General features: G+C 44.5%; 1 protein-coding gene across 3 annotated transcripts; it reads left to right on the forward strand.

Annotated features, from left to right (window-relative positions):
- Positions 1 to 2,651: 2,651 nt before the first annotated feature.
- Positions 2,652 to 19,938, forward strand: LOC140495756 (interferon-inducible GTPase 5-like). Of its 3 annotated transcripts, none has more exons than XM_072594829.1 (3): positions 2,652 to 2,751; positions 9,732 to 9,895; positions 16,486 to 19,938. In XM_072594829.1, exons 2-3 carry the CDS (start codon positions 9,876 to 9,878, stop codon positions 17,747 to 17,749), a joined length of 1,284 nt encoding a protein of 427 aa, XP_072450930.1. In that variant the 5' UTR covers positions 2,652 to 2,751; positions 9,732 to 9,875; the 3' UTR covers positions 17,750 to 19,938. The 3 variants fall into 3 exon arrangements, with proteins under 3 accessions (XP_072450930.1, XP_072450931.1, XP_072450928.1); XM_072594830.1 differs by lacking the exon at positions 2,652 to 2,751 and adding an exon at positions 5,954 to 6,064; XM_072594827.1 differs by lacking the exon at positions 2,652 to 2,751 and adding an exon at positions 6,177 to 6,326.
- The last annotated feature ends 4,516 nt before the right edge of the window (positions 19,939 to 24,454 follow it).

Below are 24,454 nucleotides of genomic sequence, written 5' to 3' on the forward strand. Positions count from 1 at the left end.
TAACTTTATGAAGCATTTGACAGGATAATTGCTGAGAGATTGTTTCCATTGGTCAGAGGTTCTAAAATCAGTCTTAGCATAAGGTGACAATCATTCTGGAATGACAGGAGGAGAAATTTCTTCACTCAAAGGATTATGGTTTGGTAGAGTTCTGTATACCCTGGTGGATTATGTATATTCCATTATTCCAGACACCCATCACTGATTCCTGTCATTACAGTGGGTGAAACTCAGTGTCAGAATGATGTCAGGTCCAGCTGCTCAGAACAGGAAAAGTGATTGGGAAGAAATTGCAACAGCAAATCAGGTACTGCAGAGGGAAAAGATGAGGGACTGAGTTACGTCCACTCAATGCAAATCTTATGATGCAGAATTACTAATATAAACATTATCAGTGCTGTATCTGTCACTGCTGTCAAATATCATACTGTTACTTTCTGCTTCACTGGAATTCTTTTCAATTAATTGATCTTCACTAACATACATCCATATACATCAATTCTTGTTAACAATACTTATATTTGTGAACTTTTGTTCATCTTAATAAGACTGATGGGGATCTGACCAAATGAAACTGATGAACAAGATAAGTATCCCACCACATATTCTGAACTGGAATACAATGTTACCTGCCAAGGTGAAATGTATGATATGGGAGAAAGTGAGGACTGCAGATGCTGGAGATCAGAGCTGAAAATGTGTTGCTGGAAAAGCGCAGTAGGTCCAGCAGTATCCAAGGAGCAGGAGAATCGAAGGAGGTCATCTCCTCTGGCCAGAAGCTCTTCAGCCATGTTCTCAAACAGACTCGCTACCACAGCCACATCTACCAGGACAGAACCCCACTGGTCCTCACCAACCTCCATATACATCGTATCATCCGTCGTCATTTCCACCTCCTCCAAACGGACCCCACCACCAGGGATATATTTCCCTCCCCTCCCCTATCAGTGTTCCGAAAAGACCACTCCCTCCGCGACTCCCTCCTCAGGTCCACACCCCCCACCAACCCAACCTCTACTCCCGGCACATTCCTCTGCAACCGCAAGAAATGCAAAACTTGCGCCCACACCTCCCCCCCTTACTTCCCTCCAAGGCCCCAAGGGATCCTTCCATATCCGCCACAAATTCACCTGCACCTCCACACACATCATTTACTGCATCCGCTGCAGCCGATGTAGCCTCCTCTATATTGGGGAGACAGACCGCCTACTTGCAGAAAATTTCAGAGAACACCTCTGGGACACCAGCACCAACCAACCCAACCACTCCGTGGCTCAACACTTCAACTCCCCCTCCCACTCCACCAAGGACATGCAGGTCCTTGGACTCCTCCATCGCCAGACCATAGCAACACGATGGCTGGAGGAAGAGCACCTCATTTTCCGACTAGGAACCCTCCAACCACAAGGGATGAACTCAGATTTCTCCAGTTTCCTCATTTCCTCTCCCCCCACCTTGTCTCAGTCCCAACCCTCAAACTCAGCACCACCTTCCTAACTTGCAATCTTCTTCCTGACCTCTCCGCCTCCCCCCACCCCCACCCCCACTCCGGCCTATCACCCTCACCTTATCACCCTCACCTTAACCTCCTTCCACCTATTGCATTTCCAATGCTCCTCCCCCAAGTCCCTCCTCCCTACCTTTTATCTTAACCTGCTTGGCACACTTTCCTCATTCCTGAAGAAGGGCTCATGCCCGAAACGTCGATTCTCCTGCTCCTTGGATGCTGCCTGACCTGCTGCGCTTTTCCAGCAACACATTTTCAGAAATGTATGATATGTCACTGCTTTGCAAACCAACTGTCATGGGAAATGAATCAGTTTCTGCAGCGTGAGCTTTACTGTCAAAACAATACTGTACCATCATGAGCAGGGAGTAACCACTCACAGCACAATGTCTCCTGCTCCTTGGATGCTGATTGACCTGCTGTACCTTTCCAGTGCCACACTTTTCAACTCTGACTCTCCAGCATCTGCAGTCCTCACTTCCTCCCAGACTACATGTCTTACCCATCATCCTGAAGCTAGTGCCAAGGATTTATGTGTTGAGAGTTACTGTCATGCTCACACAATCTGACCTTATGAGGGACAAGTATGAAATAGATGGTGGTTCCTTGGTTAGCACTAATGCCAGTATTTTCCAGTGTTTCAGCCTGCTGCCTGCAGAGAAACACCTCATCTGCACTGAGAGGTTTGGATGACCCCCAAAGCAACAGAACTGGAGAGAAGGCAGGAGAGTAGGTTTAAGAGGTAATTCAGCCAAGATTGAAAGACAGAGCAGGCTCGATGGGCTGAATGGCCTAATTCGGCTCCTCTCTCTTATTCTCAGACAGAATTGATATCTTAGTGGATGTACAAAGCGATGGGAAACTATACCTGTGCAATTAAAAGCTTCTGTTATTTTAAATGAAGTGTCCTTCAGATGAACTATAGTCCTTTGCTTGGCAAAGGGACTCCCCAGTGCAGTTAAGAATGAGGATGATGCTCAGAACAAAGGAGAACTAAGTTCAAGAATCACAAACTATAAAAATATACTCTACCCGGTAGCAAGTGAGCATTCATTGTGTGTGATTCTCATTGGACAGTGCACAGTAATCGGTATAATCTGACAGAATGTAGCAGTCCCTGTTCTGTACCCAGTTGCTCAGTGTCCCTGGTGTGAGAGTGAAGCAGCAGGAGCAGTCACTCTGCATTGAGGTGCTGACAGCGGGAGAACTTCACTGATAGACTCTCCTTCAAGGAAGCAGCACAGGTAAGGACCAAGGATCAAACAACAAACTGGGGGAGTTAGTGAAATGACGAGGGAGGTTCATATTGAACAAGTTTAACCTAAGTTGCAGCTCAGTTTTGACAGCTGTTCCAAGCGCTTTCCCTTCTCTCAATCTTCACTGTACTTCACGTTCTGGATGTGTCCAAGGCATTAATTGCTCAATATGATTAGTTTGCTTTAATAGGTGTGATTTAAAATGATACTTGTACGGGCAAAACAAACTACAGGAAAGGTGTTTGGATGAAATGTTGAGAGCTGTGTATGTACTGGAACAGGGATTACCACCGAACGAGAGGTAGGGGATATTGAATACTCTCTGCAGAGGTTGATCCGTGCCTTCAGTTCAGAGACAGCAGTGTATGAGGATAGAATAGAGGCAGTTACACTGGCCAGGTTCCTTGGCTCCAGGTGGCCACTTCCTCCTTTCTTTCCCAACCTTTTTTATAATTTTATTTCACATTTTCACTTTCTTCACCCTCTTGCGGGAGGGTGTGACATTGCGGGGGGCAATGGTCCCTCATTCAAAATCCCTGAGTGAGCGATCCAACATCGGGAAGGCAGTGGTGTCACATAGTAATACCCCATCCCTGTGGCAGACCCCTGTTACCCCGAACACTGCTGGAGCACTAAAAAGAGATTTCCTAACCTAAGGATGCTCACCTGTAGGCACTGGTTGGTTGGCACTGCCATTATGTTTCCTTCATTGTCGAGCCAAACCTTACTCTCTGCATGCTCTATCTAGTGAGTGAAACCTGCTTAAACAGTCCTTCTTTTTCTAAAATACAGAGATTTAGACTCAGCAAAACCTGCTAGTACTATCAACGATTAAAAGCAGAGTTAAATAGAAGCAAAGGAACATACAGAGACAAAACAGTGAACCAAGAAAGTAACAAATAAGTCACGATATTTAAATTTTAGAAGGCCAAGGACTATCAAAAAGAAAAAGAAGGCAAGTATTTTCTTCTGGGATTCATTAGTGAGCGACACCCTCAATGATTTACAACTGGTTAAACACCACAGGCAACTTTACTTTAGACCAATAAATGATCCCAAGAGGAGATCCCTTGCTGTCAGCATGTAAGATCTTTACCCAGTAAATACATTCAGCTTTTCTGAGGATAAGAAAAAGCATCATGTCACAATATATGAAGATCAAAGCAATGTAGTTAGCTGCAATATTTCCCTAAAACAGGCAGTCTCTGCTGATCACAGTCTGATGGGTGAGGTACAGGGACCCCAATACAACCACCTGGTCAATGACCCTGTCTGTTAATATAATCACAGCCAATCACAGAGCTCCCCCACCTCTCAGGGTAAACCACATTGCAGTACCACATGTTGGCCAGACTGGATAACAACCTTCCCAACCATCCTCCAACTCCCTCGCCAGCTTTGCTTCCATTCCATTCCTCCTATACACCCTTCCTTGCATTTACCAACGAGATTCATTTCTCCCATCAACCAAATAAATCGTATCCACTACCTGTATTCCCCATCACTACTTCACCATCCTTACCCTCTCCTCACCTATAACCAGCCCCCCCCCCCACCCCGCATTTATCCGCAGTATCCACTAATCCCACCTCGATTCCTGAAGAAGGGTTAAAGGGTTATACCTGAAACATTCACTTCTCCACCTCCTAATGTTGCCTGGCTTGCTGTGTTCCTCCAGCCTCCTGCTTGTCTACTCTCGACCCAATAAGGACAGCAGTTTCCTTTCCTCAAGGACATGAGAGAACTAGATGGGTTATTTTTCCCAACAATTGGCAATGATTTCTAGGTCACCATTAGACTCTTCATTCCCGATTTCCTATTGAACCCACACTTCACCATCTATCCTGGCAGTATTCAAACTCATTTCCTGATACATTACCTGGGTCCCGATCTCGGAAAGCCATTGTCTCCACCCTGACTCAGTTACCAGACCCTGAAACCAATCTGCATCACAAAGGCTGTGCATTCATTAACTGCTGGCCCACCAGGCTTCAGATGGATCATTCTCTGGCCCAGCTAAGGACCAATTCAGCTCCCTGTTCAAATCTCTGGGTTACACACTCCCCATACAATCCAGCAGTACATTCCACATGACCATTGTTAGAAACGAAAATCGCTTCTCAATAATCGCTCTAGACAAATTCAGGAAAACAAAGTTTTATTAGCAAGTCTGCAGAGTTGGGCACCCTTCTGAGAAAAAGGCGCGCTGAGGCTAACAAAGTTTCTCATTATATACAGCACAAGTCCCTCCCCTCTTTGGCTCTAAAGAGTCACGAGGTTCACATTCTCAACCGTCAGTATTTTTTTTTCATTCTGCACCCTTATCACAAAGTCTGCAGCAGATGTCTCCCGAGTTGTTTTTCTACCCTGTAGTCTTATCAGTCAAGGACTTATTCTTCTCTGTCAACGTGAGTGGTCTTATCAATCTGTAGCAGATGTCTTGTCCTTTATTATAGAGAAGCATGTTTTACCCCACCCCTATGGCTCTATTCCCCTTAGACTTTAGGGTCATGCACATCTCAATTGTTTGAACCGAAATCGCCTTTCACAACCATCCTCTTGCCTGAAGGGCACTGGTCAATCACATTGGTGGCTTGCACCATTTTTGCTGTTGAATTCCATTGGTCAACTGGACACGATGGATTTGGACACATGACCCCAATGTCACCACCAACCAGAGCAATATGACAACTCAGCACCCAATCTGCCAGGGCTTCAGTCCCACCACCTTGCTGCCCCATTCTGTTTTGCTGCATGAACCACAGGTCAATCAGCAATATTTTTGTTTCTGATAGGGATAACAGAGCAGACTCTGCTAATGTTTACAGTTGTGCAACGGGTAAATATTTAATCAGATCAGAGTCTCAGAGTGCGGTGGTAGTGACCCCTACTTGTGGGCTAGAAAGTCTCGCTTCGACTCCCAGTTTCTGTAGAGATATGTTATAATATGTCTGAACAGATGGATTAAAAATGTCTTTATAATCAGAGATTGAGGGGTTTGCTTTGAGGAGCCGTTTGTTCTTTAAGCGGTTCAGTGTTGGCTGGTGTTTGATCTTCTTTGTTTGTTGGTGAAATTTCAATCGAAACTGCTGACGTGTTCCTGAGCTGAGTGATGTACAGATTCATATCAGGAACTGAATTCCCGGAAAGTGAAACTTCATGGAGCTACAGGGCTACTTTTAAACAGAGCAAAGTCATTTCGTCAAATCGGAATTGTTTGAACCCATCCATCTCCAACTATCCAGCCCAGTGACTGCATCTGAAATTCAAGCAGATACCAGTCCCCAACTTCTTGTCTGGGGTAAAGTTGAGTTTTGTTTAGATTCTCATTTTTGTGTAAATTGTAAAAGCAAAATCTCCCCAGTAACAAGTGACCTTGCTTGGCCTTTGATTTTCATTGGTCAGATTTACTGTGCATTTGCTGCGCATTAAGTTTGTATTTAAATATCGAGCTTCCTTGTTCACTGACAAAGTGAGTGCGACACCGAGATCACAGATACCATCGGTGTGCATTCAGTGTGAACTACAGGGAGAAATTCGCCCCCTCCACGGAGACAGTGCAGGTAAGGACCAGGAAATGAAAACAAAACAGTGCAGGTGTCACATTCAGAGAGAATTGCATTTAAATTTAAACAGGATTACAGCACAACTTGGGAGAGTCTGCCTCAGTCGATCTGTTTCACCCTCGAACTCTGAAGTTTTACATAAAGAATTCTGCAGGAGGCCAAATCTAAGTGAAACTGTTCCCGGAGCAAACTGCAGGGAATGTCTAGTCGTGCTTTTGAGAAGGGAGTGAGTTGTATTCAAGTGACAGGATGTGGAGACTGGACACAGCAGAAAGTTAACATTGAGAAACTGCTTCGGAGTCTTTGGCAATATGGACAAACCAGCTTGTTTCTCCTTATCCGCAGGGTTTAAAAACAAACGCATGAAATTAATTTAAACTTTTTTGGGTGCGAATGCTGAGTGCGCATATCTCGTTGCCTTAAAAATACACTCATGTCCTGAAACAGACTCGCAATGTGGATTTCACCAGTTTCCTCATTTCCCCCTTCCCCTCCACCTCCCCTTCCAGCACAGCACCGTCTCCATGACCTGTACTACCTGCCGATGAAGCCAAACGCCAACTCGAGGACACCTCTTCCTACTTCTCCCGACCATGACCCCACCCCCCCCATCACCAAACCATCATCTCCCAGACCATACAGAACCTCATCACCTCAGGAGATCTCCCACCCACAGCTTCCAACCTCATAGTCCGGGAACCCCGCACTGCCCGGTTATACCTCCTTCCCAAGATCCACAAGCCTGACCACCCTGGCCGACCCATTGTCTCAGCATGCTCCTGCCCCACTGAACTCATCTCTACCTACCTTGACATTGTCCTATCCCCCCTAGTCCAGGAACTCCCCACATACGTTCGAGACACCACCCACGCCCTCCACCTCCACCAAGACTTCCGTTTCCCTGGCCCCCAACGCCTTATCTTCACCATGGATATCCAATCCCTCTACACCTCCATTCGCCATGACCAGGGGCTCCAAGCCCTCCGTTTTTTCCTCTCCAGACGTCCCCAACAGTACCCTTCCACTGACACTCTCATTCATTTGGCTGAACTGGTCCTCACCCTGAACAATTTCTCCTTTGAATCCTCCCACTTCCTCCAGACCAAAGGCGTAGCCATGGGCACACGTATGGGCCCCAGCTATGCCGGTCTCTTTGTTGGCTATGTAGAACAGTTGATCTTCCGTAATTACACCGGCACCACTCCCCACCTCTTCCTCCGCTACATTGATGACTGCATTGGCGCCACCTCGTGCTCCCGCGAGGAGGTTGAGCAATTCATCAACTTCACCAACACATTCCACCCTGACCTTAAATTTACCTGGACTATCTCTGACACCTCGCTCCCCTTCCTGGACCTCTCCATCTCCATTAGTGACGACCGACTTGACACTGACGTTTTTTACAAACCCACTGACTCCCATAGCTACCTGGATTACACCTCTTCCCACCCTATCTCTTGCAAAAATGCCATCCCGTATTCCCAATTTCTCCGCCTCCGCCGTATCTGCTCCCAGGAGGACCAGTTCCACCATAGGACACACCAGATGGCCTCCTTCTTTAGAGACCGCAATTTCCCTTCCCACGTGGTTAAAGATGCCCTCCAACGCATCTCGTCCACATCCCGTACCTCTGCCCTCAGACCCCACCCCTCCATCCGTAACAAGGACAGAACGCCCCTGGTGCTCACCTTCCACCCTACAAACCTTCGCATCAACCAAATCATCCACCGACATTTCCGCCACCTCCAAAAAGACCCCACCACCAGGGATATATTTCCCTCCCCACCCCTTTCTGCCTTCCGCAAAGACCGTTCCCTCCGTGACTACCTGGTCAGGTCCATACCCCCCCCCCCCCCCCCCCCCTACGACCCACCCTCCCATTCTGGCACTTTCCCCTGCCACCGCAGGAACTGTAAAACCTGTGCCCACACCTCCTCCCTCACCTCTATCCAAGGCCCTAAAGGAGCCTTGCACATCCATCAAAGTTTCACCTGCACATCCACCAATATCATTTATTGTATCCGATGCTCCCGATGCGGTCTCCTCTACATTGGGGAGAGTGGGCGCCTCCTAGCAGAGCGCTTTAGGGAACATCTCCGAGACACCCGCACCAATCAACCAAACCGCCCCGTGGCCCAACATTTCAACTCCCCCTCCCACTCTGCCGAGGACATGGAGGTCCTGGGCCTCCTTCACCGCCGCTCCCTCACCACCAGACGCCTGGAGGAAGAACGCCTCATCTTCCGCCTCGGAACACTTCAACCCCAGGGCATCAATGTGGACTTCAACAGCTTCCTCATTTCCCCTTCCCCCACCTCATCCTAGTTTCAAACTTCCAGCTCAGTTACTGTCTCCTTGACTTGTACGACCTGCCTATCTTCTTTTCCACCTATCCACTCCACCCTCTCCTCCTTGACCTATCACCTTCATCTCCTCCCCCACTCACCCATTGTACTCTATGCTACTCTCTCCCCACCCCCACCCTCCTCTAGCTTATCTCTCCATGCTTCAGGCTCACTGCCTTTATTCCTGATGAAGGGCTTTTGCCCGAAACGTTGATTTCGCTGCTTGTTGGATGCTGCCGGAACTGCTGTGCTCTTCCAGCACCACTAATCCAGTATCTTCCTTTCCACCTATCCATTCCACCCTCCTCTCTGACCTATCAGCTCCATCCCCACCCCCCATTCACCTATTGTACTCTATGCTACTTTCTCCCCACCCCCATCCTCCTCTCATTTATCTCTCCACCCTGCAGACACGCTGCCTCTATTTACTGATGAAGGGCTTTTGCCCGAATTGTCGATTTTCCTGCTCCTGGGATGCTGCCTGACCTACTGTGCTTTTCCAGCACCACTCTAATTTAGACTCTGGTTTCCAGCATCTGCAGTCCTTCTTTTTACCTATTTAACAAATCACAATTAGATTTGTGGCCAGTTCATATGTAAATGGAGCAACATCATGAAAATCCTGAGTGAAGTGAAGCATAAAATGCCATGTTCATGAGGCTAAAGCTGGAATGGGGCAAATCATGAGGAACTTTGTAGCAATTTGCCACACAGTGTCTGCACATCACCACCAGATACCAGCCAATTTGCACATTAATCAAAGGGAAGATCATTCAGATAACTTTATTTGTACAGTAAAACCTGCACTCACATTATTTTTCTATTTTCCACTCAGCCTGCCCTCTCTCTTTCCTCAAAGAGAGCAATTTCCTGAAAACATTGAAGATGAAACACATCTCACTCCTTCCCTCACACACTGACTGGGTGAAGATGTAAAATGTTCTGGGATGAAGTTTATGTTCTTGATTAAGGACGGGGGTTCCTCACACCTGTCTTGTACTTTATCTGATGATGAATAAGGTGCTGCCACTCTCTCTCTCTACTCTCCCTCCAACAGGAGAAAACCGAACACAACCAAAGACAAAGAAGTGACATCGTGGGAGGAGCTACGGCTCTCTGGCCCCTCCCCCCTTTCTGAGGAGGGCTCTCTGGAATCACTGGGCAGTCAGACGGGGAAAGCAGTGAGAGGCACAGAAGGAGGATGGGAGGAGCCAGCTCCAGGTTGGTCAAGAAACTCCTCGTATTCTGTCATAGGCTCAAAAGAACATAGAAACAGGAAAAGGTCATTCAGCTCATGGAGCCTCCTCTTCCAGTAAATTAGATCATGGTTAGATCCTCATGATCTCCATGTGATTGTTCTGCAGAACTGAATTGATTTCTGTCATGAATATGCTCCATGATTGAGCTTCCACATCCCTCTGGGACAGCAACTTACAACAACCTAACACCATCTAAGTGAAGGAATTCCTCCTCCTCTTAAATGGCCTCCCACTTAACTGGAGACGATGTTCCAGATTTTAGACTCAAAAGACATCATATATATAAATACCTGTCATGTGTGATCAGATTTTTTTTATCAGAGTCAATGCGTTCAACCATTCTGCAAAATGTAGTTTCTTCAATTCCTCCTCATATGACAATCCTACCATCACAAGATTAATGTGATGAACTTCCATTGCACTCTCACCACGAATGTATATCCCTCCTTTAACGGAGACTAAAACTAGACGCAATACGCCAACTGGGCTCTCAGGATTTATAGAAGTGGATCTTTATACCTGGACTCAAATCCCTGTGCAATTCCATTTTAACACCTGTCATGGGGAAAATGTTGACTCTAAGCAATCAAACAAAGACAGCAATGCTTTCCAAAAGGGAAATCCTGCCAGACACCTTTTTATTAGAATTGTTTCAGGAGGCATTCAGCCAGGTTGGTAAACAGGAAGCACAAGATGCTATGTATTTGAATTTTCAAAAAGGTGTTCTATAAGGTATTGCCCATAGGTCCACTTATTAAGACAAGAGCCCATGGCACTGGTGGTGTATATAAGTGTACACAGAGGATTGGCTAGCAAATCAAGAATATAGAAAGATAGGATAATGAGGGAATTCTCACTGTAACCAGTGGAGTGCCAGAGGGATCGATGCTGGGGCCACAATTATATACATTATAAACTAATGACTTTGGATAAAGGAGTTGAATACAGAGGAACCTCGATTATCCAAACGAGATGGGCGGGTGGATAATCGATTTTAAATGCCTTTCGTTTGGGGCTCAGTTTTTAAAGTCTGCTCCCCATTCAGGAGACTGCAGCAGCTCACAGCACACGAGACCCCACCCCAATCCCGCCTCCTCCCCATCCAACAACTCCCCCTCGCTCCTGACATCATGCAATTCCTCCCCCTGCCCCCCGACAATGCCTGCCCCCCACCCCCCCCAACAACCAACCCTATCCAACACTGCACCCCGCCTTCCAACACTGCCCCCAACCCCTCTCCAGGGCAGCTGGACTGGACATCAACATCAAGACGGCTGTTGCTGTCTGTGTGGGGTAAGTCTCGAATTAGGACACACACTTCTTTTTACTGCTCCTTTTTGACAGGTTGCACCTCTGCCCTGTACAGGACAGTGTTGGTCAGATTATCTTGGGAAGGAGGGGGTGGGGTTTAGGGTACATCCCACTGTAGAATTCTAGGGAAAGTGTGGCGAGAGAGGGGAGGAGGTCAGTCATTTGGAGACGGTGCCTGTTTAATCACTGTAAACAAAAGACATCTTTGATGTAATATTTCTATTGGGACCTCGAGACCACCTTCGGGTAATCCGATTTTTGGATAATCGGTATTCGGATAATCAAGGTTCCCCAATGTATGATAGTGAAGTGTAAGGTAACACAATAGAATGGAGGCAAGCAGTGAGCAGGATAGAAATAATCCGCAGAAGGATTTAGACCGATTCTGTGAGCAGGCAAAACATTTGGGAGGTGGATTATAATCTGGGAAAATGTGAGATTATGCATTTTAGAAGAAAGTAGAGAAGAGCTGAAAATTGTCTAAATGAGAGACTGCAGAATTTTGCATAACAGAAGGAATTTGCATCCTTGTACAGGAATCACAGGAAGCTAAAACACAAGGTCAGTGGGTAACAGCGAAGGGAAGTAGACTTAGCTTTTATTTCAAAGGAAACGGTGCGTAAAAATATGAAGGTCTTGCTGAAACGATACAAGGCACGAGTCAGATCATAGCTGTAATACTGGGAAGGATTTTATTCCCCTTGCCCTAAGGAAAGAGGTACTGACATTGAAGGCAGCTCAGGGGTGATTGTTTTTTCAGGTTGAACAGGCTGTGCCTGTAATTGGAGTTCGGGAGAATGTAGGGAGACGTTAGTGAAACATGGGATTCTGAAGGGGCTTAATAGGATGGATGAAGAGAAATTATTTTCTCTTGTAGGAGAACCCAGAACCTGAGAGCATAATGTCAAAACCAGAGCTCATGTATTTAAAACTGAGATTAGAGGGAATTTCACTTTCTCTGAAGGTAGTACATTTGTGGAATTCTTCATGCAGAGGTCTGTTGAGGATGGTCTGTAGGATGGATTCGGTAAAATTGTTCAAGATTGAGATCGACAGCTTTTTAAGCATTAAGGGGATTTCAGATTATTTGGATAAAGCAGGAAAGGAGTTGAAGATTATTAGATCAGCTGTGATGTCATTGCATGGTCGAACAGACTCAATGGGCTGAATGGCCTAATCTGCTCCATATCCTCTGCTGTTATTGTCCATCACACTTTAACCCATTCACTGAGCCTGTCCAAGATGTGTTGAGGCCTCCTGGTATACTCTTCATAACTTATTTCAGTTTGTTATCTTCAGCAACTTTGGAAATCTGACAATTGGTCTCCAAATCCATATAATTTATGCATCTTGTGAACAGCAGTGGATCAAGTGGTGATCCTTACCAAATCCCACTGATAAACAGTCTGACTTTTGACAATAATCTATTTACAGAGCAACCTTGATTTATCTGAAAGAGGCGGGTGTGGAGTATTTTGTTTGGCTAACTGTTCAGATAACTCACCTGATCGTAAACAAAAGAAGCCATACTGAACACAAAATGTAATAAAACATGGTTTGCAGTGTTTTTATTTCATTAAATCGAGTTAAAATGTACACAAACACTGGATATTGCTTAAATGGAGACCAAATCCTGAAATATTCCTTAAGCACTCTACGTATTTGTGGAGGAGAGTAGAGGATGTAACGTTGTGCTCTACTGGAGAGTTTGTTTAAATCTATAATTTTGCTAAGTCTGCTATTTAAACAAACTAATTTTTGCATTCTGCAAATTGCAGAATTTTAACTGTCTTGTTCAGAAGTATCTTGTGACTATAGCGACAGGAAATAACACTAGAGCAACATTCCAGGCTGCGAGGAGCATGTTGAACAAGTCTGGTTAAACTGAGAAGGGTGAAACCCTGACCGTCACATAAATACGGAAATCCCAGCATTAAACAAGGTCCTGAACAGCTTCTACAATCACAAGAGCATTTGTCAGTTTCCGCTGAACTCCGAGTCATGATAGAAAGACAGGAGCACTGCCTTACTCATGTGTTTACTTTCTTTATCTTTTTTTTATGAGTGGCCGGGTAAAGTGGCAGGAATAAAACACTTACGTTTGCAAAGAGCTGTGTAACTAACCCCTGGCTAAAAAAAAATCGAGTCGCTGGTGCTTGATGTTCTTGTGCTTCTTTGTTTATTCCAGCGTTTCCACATGTTCTTTAGTACAGATTATCCAAATTCACTTTTAATCATTGCAAACAAAAGATGCAATTGGCGCACCAGTGTCAGAAACTCTTCTTTAATGGAACTTTTTTGAGACCATGAAATCTTGCTCAGATAACTGAAGTTGTTCGGTATTCCTAATATCTGCTTTCTCACTGTTAACCCGGTCTTAGCCATATTTGTATGTTTTGCCCCAACCTCATGCCTTCTAATTCCATTCACAAACCCACCTGGGGCGTTATCAAAAGGGAGCTGAAAATCCAAGTACACCACACCCACTGATTCTCCTGGATCAATGCTAAAAGTAATCACCACAAAGTAACACCAATACGTTTGTCAATAAGCCTTCCCCTTCACAAGTCTATGTTGACTCTGACCACTTCTATCATTCTTTTCCAAATAGCCACTTATTGCATCTTCTGTAGATTTTAACAATGAGTGATGTCAAGGTAACAGCTCTGCAGTTCTCTCTCTTCCTCCCTTTGTGAATAGTGGTGTGACATTGCTCTTCTCAGTCCATAGGAATGCTTTCAGAATCTACAGAAGTTTGAAAGATAATCACTAATTCATCCAGTATCCCTCTGGGCATCAGTTTTAGCACTCTGGGATGAAGCTAACTTGGTCCAGGAAACTTACCAGCCTTCAATCAAGTTAACTTTTCCAGCATTAACTGTTTATGAATGCTTATTCTTTTCAGTCACTGTGTTCCATACGCTCTTGGTCAGTTAGTATTTCTGGAAGATTTTTTTGTATCTTCTACAAAGGCGGACACAGTAACTATTTAGTTTCTCTACCTTGTTCTCCGACTTCCAACTGCAATATGCCTACATTTGTTGGAGCTAGTTTATTTTTTTTGGTGGATTTGTTTCACTCCAATCTGAGTTTCTCAGCTTCCCATTCCCTTTCAAAAACATTAAGTCATATGCACCACGACCTCCACCAGTTCAGCTTCTCCCAGAAGAATGTCCTGCAATCACTAATGACACTGTTGGCCCTGGTACCAGGGAGTAACACCGAAATGCCAGTCCCCTTAACTAATGAATCGTCTCTCATTCTCTCCTCTTGTCCAGCAGAACCACCCATAGTGCCATGAACTTGGCTCTGACTGCACTCATAAAGGAACCAATGCCTTCACCAATATCCAAACTAGAAAATTAATTAGGGTTCTCTTCCTGGTTCTCTTGGACTGTTTGACAGTCACCCATGTCCTTCTGTCTACAAGATCCTAGCCTGCAGTTTGACTACCTCTGTGAACATGCTATCCACCTTGATCTCAGTCCTGCAGATGCACCATAGTGACTCTAGCTGCCAATCCAAACTGCAAAGCCCAGAGCTCAGGTTTCTGTGGCTGGTTACATTACTTGCATTTGTGGTTGGTCATGTCACTGGTTGCGTCCAAGACTTCTCACATACAACAGGACACACATACCATGTGACCGCGCTGCCTTGCCATCCCAAACTGAACAGCTTCTGCATCTTCCTCCTCGAGAACACAACCAATCAGTGCAACACATTACATTTGCTCAATGTTGTTTGTAAAGAAAGTATACTGGCAGGCATACAGCTCCTGTACCCTATTAAACTCTCCTCTGCTTCAGTCCTTCAACACAAAAGGAGTACCTCCAACAGCAAGGCCCTGAGTTTGGGGGCTTTAACCAACCCTCAGTTCACTTGATCCATCACGCCACTTGAGCCTCACAAACAACAGTTTGGAACCACTCCTTTGGGAGGGCTTAGGAGAATGAAGGAAGGTGATTCATAGGCTGGTGAAGAGGAACTTGGCGTGTGGAGGTAGACATTTGGTTGCTACTTTGTCGAAAGAGAGAGAGAGGCTATGATTATCCTCAAGTGCGGTAGCAATGAACCTATATGTAATGGGTCCATCAGTAAGAGGGATGACTGACATTCATCTCGTTGCTCACATAAGACCATTTGTAGAAAGGTCATTACAACCAGCTTTATTTAAAACAATGATTTCATTTTAATAGTCAGTGAAAAATTAAATGTGTTAGGAGGCTCTGAACATTTCTAAGGATTATTTCAGCTTCTGGATGTAAGTTTGCTCGCTGAGCTGCAAGGTTTGTTTTCAGATGTTTCATCACCTAACTAGGTAACATCATCAGTGAGCCTCTGGTGAAGCACTGATGTTAGTGACCCACTGTCTATTTATGTATTTAGGTTCCCTTGGGTTGGTAATGTCATTTGCTGTTCTATTTTTCAGAGGGTGGTAAATGGGGTCCAAGTCGATATGTTTGTTGATAGAGTTCAAAGTATTCAAAAAGATCAGGTACCCAATGAACACAGTCCACCGATTTTTCCCCAACAAACCCTAACAAGCAGAAGAAACGCATCTAGAAACGCTAGCCACTCTCCCCACATCAAAGACATCTCGGAAATGACTGCCAGACTACTCCGACCTCGTGGCATCACGGTAGCCCACAAATCCACCAACACATTAAAACAGCAGCTAATGAACTTGAAAGGCCCTATACAGACAAGCAAAACTAATGTCATTTACAAAATACTTTGCAAGAACTGAAACAAACACTACACAGGACAAACAGGCCAAACACTAGCCACCAGGATACATGAACATCAACTAGCCAGAAAAAGGCATGACCCACTGTAACTAGTATCCTTATATCCAGATGAGGAAGGACACCACTTTGACTGGGACAACACATCCATCCTAGGACAAGCCAAACAGAGACATGCACGAGAATTCCTAGAAGCCTGACATTTCAACTGGAACTCTATCAACAAGCACATTGACTTAGATCCTATTTCCCACCCCCCTGAGAAAAAGAACACCAAATGACATCACCAACCCAAGGAAACTAAACACATAAATAGAAAGAAGGTCACTAACATGAGTGCTTCATCTGGAGGTTCACTGAAGATGTTACCTAGTATGGTGATGAAACATCTGAAAATGAACCTTCCAGCTCAGTGAGCAAACCTACACCCAGAACCTCAACCACCAGAAGCTACAAATCTTCTCAAAACTCATTATTTAAGCTTATTTTCTTTCAGAGATCAACAAGCTGAAACTTCAAACTGTTTAGAAGATAAAACAGTGGAATCTTCAAACTCTACATTCTTCAATGCTGAAGAGCTCACCAAACTCAAGTCTTATTATGACACGGGTGGAGTGGAAAAGGTTAAAACAGTGGTACAGCAGAAAGTAACTCAACTGGACAATACTGAGCTAAATGTTGCAGTAATGGGAGAATCAGGTGCAGGGAAATCTTCCTTCATCAATGCGATGAGAGGACTTCAGTTCGATGATGAGGGAGCAGCTGAAGTTGGTAACGTAGAGACTACAATGGAGCCAACGGGATACAAACATCCCAACCTGCCGAATGTTTGTTTCTGGGATCTGTCAGGAATTGGATCCCTGGAAATGCCACTGAATAAATACCTGAAGGAAATTAAATTTAAAAAATATGATTTCGTTGTTATTATCTCAGCCTGTCGATTCACAGAAAATGACACACGACTTGCCAAAGAGATCAAACGGCTTGGGAAGAATTTCTATTTTGTTCGATCTAAAATTGATCAGGATCTTGATTCAAACAGAAAGAGAGGGAGACAATTTAATGAAGAGGAAGAACTGGAGAAGATCAGGAATTACTGTGTCAGCAAGCTGCAAGAGGCAGGGATCCCATCACCCAAAGTGTTCCTGATATCAAACTTTGACCTGAATCTGTATGATTTTAGTCTGTTAAATAAAGCTCTGGAAGATGGCCTTCCGAATATAAAGAAAAGTGTATACATCCTCGCCCTCCCAAATGTCAGCTTGGAGATTGTGGAGAAGAAAAGGAAAGAGCTAAGGAAACGAGTCTGGATGTTGGCGACACTTTCTGGGGTAATTGGGGCAGTGCCAGTTCCTGGAGTCTCCCTGGGCTGTGACATTGGGATAGTAATTGGAGGAATAGTACATTTCCGTCAATGTCTGGGTCTGAATGATTCCTCTCTTCAAAGTCTGGCCAAAAGGGCAGGGAAACCTGTGGAGGATCTGAAAGCAGTGGTGACAACTCCCCTGGTCGGGGGGGAGATAACCCCCGATATCATAAACAGATTGGCCTGGGGTGCTGTTGCTGTCACCGTTTCAGCAATCGAGCTCGCCCTTGACACCATCCCAGTGATTGGTTCCATCTTCGGAGCAGGGTCTTCGTTCCTTGTGACCTACAAATTGCTGAGTGCTGCACTGGATGATCTTACAGAGACTGCACAGAAAGTGGTGATAGCTGCATTTGGGACTGAAAATGATCCAAACCAAAAATCAGTGCAGTGAGTGAATGCTGCAGCTGATGGATAAATGGGTCTAGCCCTAAATACTGATTAAATTTTACTCAAATATTCCCTGTGACTGAACTCATTTGTGAAAATCTTCCACCCTGATTCCAGGGAAATGTTATTGCAGAACAGCATCTTTTTCGAGGTGTATAATAAGGAGAATTTTAAGACTCCAATTAACTTCACATGTTCCTGGCACACTGGCTACCCCGTCATGAAATACAAATAAAATACGTGTTCCCTGTTGCTGGAATCATCCAGCACAGGATGTATCCATTCAGCCCACTATTCCTCTGCTCAGAAATATCTGTGTGTCCACAATGACAGTGATGGACAGCTCCTTCTAACGTTCAGCTCCATCTCTGTAATGTTCCCTTCTAAAATATGACAACAGCATTATGACTGAAATGGACTCCTACAGAAAGAAAACTCACTGGGACTGTGTTTTATTTTTGATTGTAGGTAATGTCCACATTGGTCCCATTTTTCCACCTTCATAGCTATCATTCACGTGACATTTTAAACCTGTGTTAAGGTTAACGGTATCGTCTTCCTCCCAGCACACAACAATCCCAACATAAAGCCTTATCAAGAGGAAGCTTATTTTCCAATGCTGTAAAACCCATCAGCACATTCAGTTAACAGCCCATCACCTCGTGTTAGAACAGTTGTTACACAATGCAGAGAGTGTCAGAAAAGATTTCAGTTTTCTGCAGATCTCAATATACATGATATCAGAATATGGATGAAGGCATTGGATAAAGTAAGGACAAAGGGCCCTGATAACATGCAGCAATATGACTGAAGGCACCGGCTCCACACCCTGCCAAGGCCCTAAGCAATTTATCCATTTGATTCTAACTGACAAATAGCACAGATCGAATGATGAACCAATAACTGCCCTTGCAGTCTCCTCTCAATCATAAACAAAGTGATGTTGCTATCAAACAACAGTTGGTCAACAATAACCTGCTCTCTGATGCTCAGTTTGGTTCAGCCAGGCCCGCTCAGCTCCTGGCTTCATGGCAGCTTAGATCCAAACACGGTCCAAAGAGATGGATTGCACAGGTGATGTGAGAGAGACTGCACTTGGCATCAAGGTCCCACCCCTCAGTACCAGTGAGACAGGACTTGGAACAACCCTGATGCAGCAAGGACAGCGGGTTGCATTTAGTTCCAGGACATTAACAGAATGGAACACATTACACTTGAATTGACTAAGAATGCTTTGGTTGTGAACATTTTCATCAATGCCTACTTCCAGGAGACAAAATCACATTCAGAACTGACCACAAACCACTTCAAAGTAATTTTCCACAATTGCCACTGTCTGCTCCAAAAGCTATGACTCACAATACAGAGGTAGCATTTGCAAATGTGAGGCAGGCGACTGAAGCAGATGTAAATTGCAGACATGCTGTTGACAGCAGCTTCCCAGTGAAGACAGTACAGGATACTGGAATCATAAAGCTGCTGCTATCCATAAACTGCAGCATCCACAGAAACAGTTTCTTTGGTCCAAGTCATCCACACTGACCAGACATTCCAATCTGACCTAGGCCCATTTGCTCGCATTTGGCATATCCCTCTAAACCCTTCTGACTCATATACCCACCCATATGCCTTTTAAATGTTGTAATTGTACCAGCCTCCACCACTTCCTTTGGCATCTCATTTCAGACACGCTCCACCCTCTGTGTGAAAAAGTTACCCCTCAGGGCCTTTTTAAGTCTTTTCCCCTCACCTTAAACCATATTGACATAAACTGTAATCTATTGTCACTGATGGACACAATTCTGAAAAGAAACCCTTCCACTGACAATTTTGTGTTTTCAAGGTTCATGTTGTGCAAAACTGACGCACTCACCTCTACAACCATGTTACTCACTTACCCACTGCCAGTTCTCCCATGGGTCCCAGCTGCTGAGATACTATAAGACAGGAGGACCAGTGATTGCAAAGACGACTGTAACAAAATACACTCAAGGTCCAAGATTCCTTTGTTCTGAATCAATGCTCCCTTTTTCAACACTTTAAACAAAAGGCAAGTTTATTTTCAGTCAAGGTCATGTTCTGCATCTGTTTTTATGGCATTACCATAACATTGGAGTTCAGCTTGTGTTGACATTTGTACCGGAAAGTGTTCTAATTAAATGCTGTATTATCAATAAATGATTGATTACCATGTTGGAGACTGTTAACAAAGTTATTGCTCAAAGGGTTCAAATCATTTTGGAAATCTTCCTTCCTTATCACATTTTTAAGTTTTGTTTCCTTCCATAATATGATCAGAAACTTCTGAAGGCAGGAGAGCTAATGAGAGACTAACACTGTCTCTTCCAGGAAAGGCCGGCTGCATCACAATTCAATTAGACAGTGGCAAGGCCACAAGTGGACTTCCCCGGGAATCAAATGCACGGGGATGGAGGTCCCATTTGGAGGGAGGTGCTGACTAAACACAGGCCAATGGGTCTTATATTGACATGTCATAGAGGAGGCCATGGCTCCTGCTGGAGATACACCCATTCAGAGTCCAAGGATTGCAGGGTGAACTAGGAGTAAGGGAAGTGATGGGGAGGCAGAGGAGTAGGTTTTGCGATTGGGGCTCCATGCAACTACAAACAAGCACCCACCTGTGAGACGCCTAATCCCTTGATCAGATACTGATTGGCTTTGGATCAAGAGATCCTTGCCCATTGCACCCTAAGATGACAAGCTGTCTGCATGATTTGTAGATGCCGGTGTTGGACTCAGGTGTACAAAGTTAAAAATCACACAACACCAGGCTATAGTCTAACAGGTTTAATTGGAAGCACTAGCTTTCGGAGTGCAGCTCCTTCATTTGGTGGGTTGTGCAGCAAGGGAACATCTATAGTGCATGCTGCATAGTAACATGCCAGCTTTCCATGGGGTTAACCCCAGCAGCAGTCAGCTAAGACCCCTGAATGGCCATTTCTTGGTCTTAAGTGTCTCGATTGGATGGACAGGATTTGCTGGATGGGAAAGTTGACCGTGGGCCTTCCTATACTTAATTCTCTGTCTAATGAGGTGCCCTTCCTGCCTCCAAAATCACCAATATCAAGGGCCGAAGATTTGCCCCACATCTTTGAAATGAAGATTCCTCCAGTTGTCAGATACGTTTAGATCCTTATCTGTTCAATCCCTAAGAACTAAAGAATTTACTGTACATACTAGTGTAAAAGTCAAATTATTTGGACAGTTTGTTTCAGCTGAAATTAGGGGTTTGACTATGACACAAGTATTGTTTTCGAGGGGATGAAAGTCATGCTTAGTATGAGTCAAAAATGGACAAACAAGAACTAGATCTCTATATCAAATAATAAACAACAAAAGGAGAAAGAATTATGGCCATATTGAATAGTTATCGCCAAAATAAATGTCTCCATTCTGCTGGCTATGGTAGAATGGTGTATCGTATTCCAGTTACAAGTCCAGTATACTCGAGAAATAATTGCATTTTTTCACTAATTTTTAGGGTTAAATTTATGGGGTTGACTATTATAGGGATACCTCACTTCAAATTCGTGTCCGTTAAAATACATACCATATCGGCCACAGAAGCCCAGCTGATCTCTAAATGAATAAAGATGCAATACACAAGAATTACAGCAATTCTGAAAACCTGGAGCAGAACGTGACAGCTGGTGGACTGGAAAGCCGGAGTGAAGCGTAATGGGTACGCACACTGACTCATAAGTGTTGATTTGTTATCTGTGAATAACCAAGGTTGACTTTTACATGAGATCTATGGAAAAATCCTAACATTTTGGGGTCAACTTTTACATGAGATCGCCTTCTACTCGAGTATGTACGGTACTTGCAAAGAATCAATGTCCCTTTTCTCTCCAAAGTCATTGAAAATGGTGTCACCTCCCAAATCCATTCCCATTTATTCTGGAATTTTCCGAACTTGATCAAGTGTATCCCAAGAAATTGTGGGAATCTAACGAAGAAACTGCAGGACCCCTAGCAGACATATTTGTATCATCGACAGGCACAAGGGAGGTGCCAGAAGACTGGAGGGTGGCTAATGTTGTGCAATTATTTAAGAAGGGCTGTAAGGAAAGGGCTGGGAACTACAGAGCAGTGAGACTAACATCTGTGGTGGGTAAGTTGTCAGAGGGGATTCTGCAAGACAAGATCTACATGCATTTCAAAAGGCAAGAACAGATTAGGGATAGTCAGCATGACCTTGTCAATGGGGAGTCATGTTTCAGAAATTTTATTGAGTATTTTCTTTGAATAAGTGACTGAGAAGCTAGGTGAAGGTAACGTAGTAGACATTGAGAAAGTTGAATCACCATCATTCTCCAGGCAATTTTTCTTCTCAGCTGCATTTGTACCAAATTATCAATGGGTGACTGTAGAGAAGTGCAGTATATTCCATTGAAAAACAAGACCTCAGCAAGGAAGATCCATTGGGACTCATCTCAGGAAGGTAAGATCATGTAGGGATTGGAACAAGGTCAGCTGGGTGGACACCATGGAATATGAATTTTCCGATTGGAGGATTCATCAGGGAGTCCTGGCTGACAGATATAAAGAGAGGTGCTGTTCACTCTGAGACCTGGCTCTGAGGAAGCAGACCCAGTTTCAAGGACAATGCACATGCAAATAAAGGGTGACTTGGTGACAGGATACAGCCTCTGTGGAGGTGTTTCATTGGCAATGAGGTTGGGATTTATGATGTAACCATGCCAAAGCACCCCCTAGCTGAAGCCCAGCTTCAAACTGACTTTACCATAGGAAAATGCAGCGAGTGGAGCACGAGTTACAGGTATGCTGATGGATGATAACTCCCTGACCAAGCTGACTGAGCTTGGGGGACACCACCTGAGTGAAGGCAATTGCATAGCCTCACTCGTGACATACTTTGAACAGAGGGACCCTTGGTCAGCCCACAGCAAAACCCCAAAACAAATCCAGCATTGGTCAAACGGTTAAAATTTGTTTCAGGAATTGGGCCGGCAAGCCATTGTACTTGCTGATGGTATGTGGACCCTAGAAGGAAAAGAGTCCCACTCACCCTGAATTGAGTAAGAGAACTGATTGGGTAGTGTCCTGGAGAAAGCACACCCTGGAAAGCCCTCCTAAATCTGCTTTGGAACAGTTAAATTGCTTGGCAACATTCAAATCAGAACCAATCAAACTAAGCATCTGGTTAAATGGTCTTCCGGTTCTAATGGAGATTGGTAGTATTGTGGCTGTATCAGTGATTGCAGAATCAGTCTTTAATAAGGGCTCCAACCCTCGTGCTTGCATAAAACCTTGGTTAGTCTGAGAACCTATTCCAGATTAAGGGTACAACTTTGGTTCTGGTTTCTTATGAGAAGCAGCAGTTACCACTAATTGGAGTAAAAGCCTTGGGCCAAAGCATAATGGGATGAAATTGGTTGCGAAAGATTCAACTTGATTGGCTCCACATTTTTCAGTTTGAAAATTGCTGCCTGAGTGCAGCCTTAATTAAATCAGGAAAGTCTAGGGATTATCAAAGAAAGCAAGGCCACTTCCCATGTTGACCAGGAAGTAATTCCACACTTCTGCAATGCCCATCCAGTGACAATTGCCTTATGCACAAAAGTAGAGGCAGAAATCATGAGGCTGGAAAGCGAGAGAATCATCAAACCAGTCTAATTTGCAGAATGGGCAGCTCTGGGTCATACCAATTGTGAAGCCCAGCGGGTTGGTTCGCCTTTGCAGGGATTTCAAACCACTTGTTGCAGCTGGATAAATACCCAAACTCTCAGATAGAGGATTTATATACAAAACTGGCAGGGGGTTATGTCCTTCACAAAGGGGAACATGAGAACATGTGTAATTGCAATTGCGGTTAGATGAGGATTCCCAGACATATGCTACAATTAATTCCCATAAGGATTTGTACCAATATATGAGACTGCCATTTGAACTATCATCAGCCTGTGCCATTTTTCTGTGGATGATTGAGAACATTTTACAATGTTCTACCCAAGTGGTCTACACCAGGTTGTTATTTATCTAAATGATGTGCTAATAACAGAGAAGACCAATAAAGATGACTTAGAGAACTTGAACATAGTCTTTAGCTGTTTCTTGCAGACGAGTATATGCCTTAGAAGTTAAAAATATGTGTTCCAGGCACTAAAGTAGCCTACTTGAGCTACAGAGTTGACAAAATCCATAGGGAGATAAAGTGCTGGGCTCCCATGTCTATACTGGAGATTAGGTCTTCCTGGGTTTGGTGAATTATTATGTAGTAGCAACAGACCACATACTCCTGCTGGAGTCACTCAAAGACAACAAGTCCGTGCCCCCCATAGCTTCTGGTCGAATTCAGCAGTGGGCTTTCTGTCCAATAGCATACAATCACATCGTCCAGGAGGCCAAATGGCAAATGCAGATGCCTTGAACTGCCTTCCGCTAACAGATACACCACTGGTGATGCTGCCACTGGTAGAATCCATTTTCAACTTCCAATCACCACTAACAGTATCAGATGTTGGGGCAAGAAAATGTGCTCAGAGCAAAACTGAAACAGCTGGTAGTGATGGAGTAAATAAAAGGACCATCACAACCAGAATTGCAATCTTTCTGGACCTGGCGAAACCAGACCACTGGAGAGCACGCCATTTTATTATGGGGACCAGAGTGATTGTCCCGAGCAAAAGTTGCCACCACATGCTGGCTGAACTCCATCAAAGTT

The sequence above is a fragment of the Chiloscyllium punctatum genome, chromosome 25, assembly GCF_047496795.1.
Source record: "Chiloscyllium punctatum isolate Juve2018m chromosome 25, sChiPun1.3, whole genome shotgun sequence".
NCBI classification, from domain to species: Eukaryota; Metazoa; Chordata; class Chondrichthyes; order Orectolobiformes; family Hemiscylliidae; genus Chiloscyllium; species Chiloscyllium punctatum.

Coding starts and splice junctions, on each gene's coding strand:
- LOC140495756 (XM_072594829.1), top strand. CDS start 9,876: ATGGGAGGAGCCAGCTCCAG. Junction 9,896..16,485: donor ATGGGAGGAGCCAGCTCCAG/GTTGGTCAAGAA, acceptor ATTTTCTTTCAG/AGATCAACAAGCTGAAACTT.